Source organism: Anarrhichthys ocellatus, unplaced genomic scaffold, assembly GCF_004355925.1.
Source record: "Anarrhichthys ocellatus isolate YVR2014 unplaced genomic scaffold, GSC_Weel_1.0 scaffold14, whole genome shotgun sequence".
Lineage (NCBI taxonomy): Eukaryota > Metazoa > Chordata > Actinopteri > Perciformes > Anarhichadidae > Anarrhichthys > Anarrhichthys ocellatus.
Window position 1 is genome coordinate 549,177 of NW_022280044.1, and position 3,444 is coordinate 552,620.

General features: G+C 39.5%; 1 protein-coding gene across 1 annotated transcript in view; it reads left to right on the forward strand.

The window, feature by feature from the left end:
* Positions 1-3,364, forward strand: part of grinaa (glutamate receptor, ionotropic, N-methyl D-aspartate-associated protein 1a (glutamate binding)) — a 10,875-nt gene extending 7,511 nt beyond the window's left edge. The window contains exons 6-7 of the mRNA XM_031853823.1: positions 404-547; positions 1,627-3,364. Coding sequence (XP_031709683.1) covers positions 404-547; positions 1,627-1,776 — 294 coding nt within the window. The 3' untranslated portion in view covers positions 1,777-3,364. The remainder of the gene's footprint in view (positions 1-403; positions 548-1,626) is intronic.
* The last annotated feature ends 80 nt before the right edge of the window (positions 3,365-3,444 follow it).

Consider the following 3,444-nt stretch of genomic DNA (forward strand, 5'->3'; position numbering starts at 1 on the left):
AGAGAGAGAGAGAGAGAGAGAGAGAGAGAGAGAGAGAGAGAGAGAGATGCTTGTTAAACCCTCTGGAGTCTATGTATCCTAAATATACTGAGCATGTGTTATTTACAGTAGCAACTTTATTTATATATCATGTAGAGTAAAGCTGTTGAAAGGGCTGATGTGGGGGCTTTCACACGGTACGCCATTTATGTTTCCAGACCATTTTAAAACTAAATTATTTTACTAAATTATCAATTTTATTTAGTGATTTACAATGACAGACTTTCAATGAAAACTGTTAAAATCCCTTTACAAACGACTGGCTTTGGGAGGCTTATGAATGAATACATGTCTTTAAGTCCTTAAAGTTGTGATTCTCATGTCTTATCTCGGCTCATATTTTTCCACCATCTTGTCTCCACAGAGCAAGTATGACTTCACTTCCTGTCGGGGCGTGCTGTTTGTTTGCCTGATCGTGCTGCTGCTCTTCTCCGTCCTCTGCATCTTCATCCGCCACAGGATCCTGCACATCGTCTATGCCTCACTGGGGGCTCTGCTCTTCACCTGCGTACGTTTCATACTCTCATTGTGTTCTTATAAAATGACATCAAACTGTTGCTTGTATTTAGTTCTTGCCGCTATTTTGAAAAGTTGTTATTCAGCACAACAGTTACAATCACTTGGATGTCATTACTTGAGCAAGGGCTGTTCAATTCATCAAAGGTAGATTCTCCAGTTGTGTAATTTGATATTTGTGAGGTAATAGTGTCAGGCGGTCTGGATACAGATACGATTTCCCACCTTCCAGTGAACTTTATTCTACTCAATAAGGTATAATTATATCTGCAGAATGTTTAAGAGCACAAACTGGTTATGAAAAAGATGTCTGCTTAGCAAGAGGAAAGTGGGACACTGACTTTGTAATCAGGATCTGAATATATCACCAAAACAGTTGTTAAAACAGTAGGAATATTTCATTATACAGAGGATAAAATATGTGTTTTGGGCCGACAGAGGAGGTAGACAACTCTATGCAGAGTAGAATTCAATCAGACAATTTGATGTGTAAAGAGCAACTCTTGAAGCCTAGCAGAATAATTGATATTGATCCATATGGTGTTACCAACACGATCCTGTGTGACACCCATGTGGTCTCAAAGCCTGTATGGACATTTAGCATTGGTGTGAGTAACCTGTGAACCTGTGAGATGATGAAATACGATCCAGTAAATCAATAGATCCACGAGACTGAAGGGTAATCAGGCGCCAAAGTAGGTTTATAATATTGCGAGGAAGGATTTTATTGCTCTGGGTGTTGGCCACTTATCTTTTGTTGCGCAGATCGCACGGTTAACATTAGAAACACAAGATTCACTTAAAGTAATCTATACAAACATGTATTCTAAACATCTTCGATTAACCAAATGTACATCATGTACACAGTATCTGAACGTGTGCTTAGAGGCATTTGTGACGTGTCTGTGCTGACTGTATATTCTGGTCTTTTAGTTTATGACAGTATTTGGATATATTTGATACATCTGAAACAATAGCTGATTAAAATAAATTAGTGTGTCTTCCATTTTAGATCCCGAGTGTAGTAAATCTCTTGAAATGACTAATTCTCTCCTTGTCTCCTCTCTGCAGTTTTTGGCTGTGGACACTCAGCTTCTGCTGGGCAACAAGAAGCTGGCTCTGAGTCCAGAGGAGTACATTTTTGCTGCCCTCAACCTCTACACCGACATCATCAACATTTTCCTCTACATCCTGGCTATTGTTGGACGCTCCCGTGAATGAGACGGAGAATTCCTCCCTTTACTGTGAAATGTTGCTAACATGCTCTCTAACTCCTTTTAACTTTTCCCCACGGTCCTCTCCATTGCCTCTCCGATCACACATACAACAGGCAGTTGTGCTGTGGAACAGCTGCAGCCTGTCATAAAATCCAACCGAGAGGGACACTATTTATTTAACACAGGTCTCGTCTTTTCCTCGATTTGACCACTTACTGTAACTGTGCTTCTACTAACACAGATGGCTACATTATGGCTGCGTTACCTTCCCCCCCCCCCCCCAACTTCCAGTTTACATACGTTGTAAAACAATGTTATCCTGTGAATGCGTGGCACTCAGCTTTGCCTTGCTGCAGAGATTAAAGAGAAAAAGGGCGGGGAAGGTATCCAAAGCGCCTAATATTGATGCAAACCAGCTTTGCCTGAAAAGATCTTAGTGCTAGAAAATACCCTCCTCTATCAGTCTGTTTTCTCCTTTTGAGCCTGCTGGTGTAAAGTAAATCTGCATGGCAACATTGGAAACACAACTAAAGATGTGTTATGGTTCTTTAGAGCTACCGGATGAATACCTCTCTCTAGCCTGTCACAGCTGTAAATAGTTAAGTGTATAACTGTGTACGATCCCCCCCCCCCCCCCCCCCGAGTGTGTTGCTTTTTGGGAGAATATGCGCTGATATTAGGACACGTACCCGATACAGTAATTGAAATCTCTTAATGGCAAAAGAATGAAAATCAATGTTGGATGTGGCAAACATGAACATAAATTATATATTCTTACGGAATGTCTTTTCATGTTTTGAAATTATTTCTATGATTTCGAACTGAGATGTCTCCTTACTTTTACTTTTTTCTTTACAGTCCTCACTAATTTGCTCTCATCTGGTCATTAACGTGAAGTGAAAATTTAGTGGTGTATATGTTTTTGTTTTTTCTCATCTTAAACAATGTGAACTAAAGTTGAAGAATTGTGATTTCTGCCCACTTTCCATACCAAGCTGAATTTCAGAAATTTCAGAACTTAAAGTAGATGGATGACGGACTTATAACTTATCTATTTATTGAGCTTGATGTAGATAACAGAGTTGCTTTGAGGTTGCTGTTAAGATGGTGTTGAAGACACCTGCTTCTGCTGTTGTTTGGAAATGTACAAGGACTTTGCTACTTGAAGTGATTATGAAACCATCATATTCTGGTTATACTCACAAGGAATCATCATGCACTGGAAGCCAAAATGCTCACTGCACGTAAACACACACACAACTTGAGGGATATATTTAACATGAACATTTTTTTTATTTTGTAACTTTCGTTTTGATTTTTCACCTCTTGCATGGCCCTCTCCTCTCATTTGCATGTGCTGATAATGCACACTATACAGGTATTCCTGTTTTGGAAAGACATGGTGTTGTTTGGCGGCCCTGTTACACTTTTTTTTTTAACTCTTGTGTTTGTATCTAACTGATGTGTAAGTGTACATAGAACTCCTTAGTGGTTTGATGTGTATAGGTAAAGTAATATTGGGGCTTTGTAGGTCTGTTTGCATTGTATATTTGCATTAAATCAAAGTGGATCCACAGTCCTCTACACTGCCATTTGCTTTTCATTAAAACTGATACAATGGAAGTGTGTGTGTGTGTGTGTGTGTGTGTGTGTGTGTGTGTGTGTGTGTGTG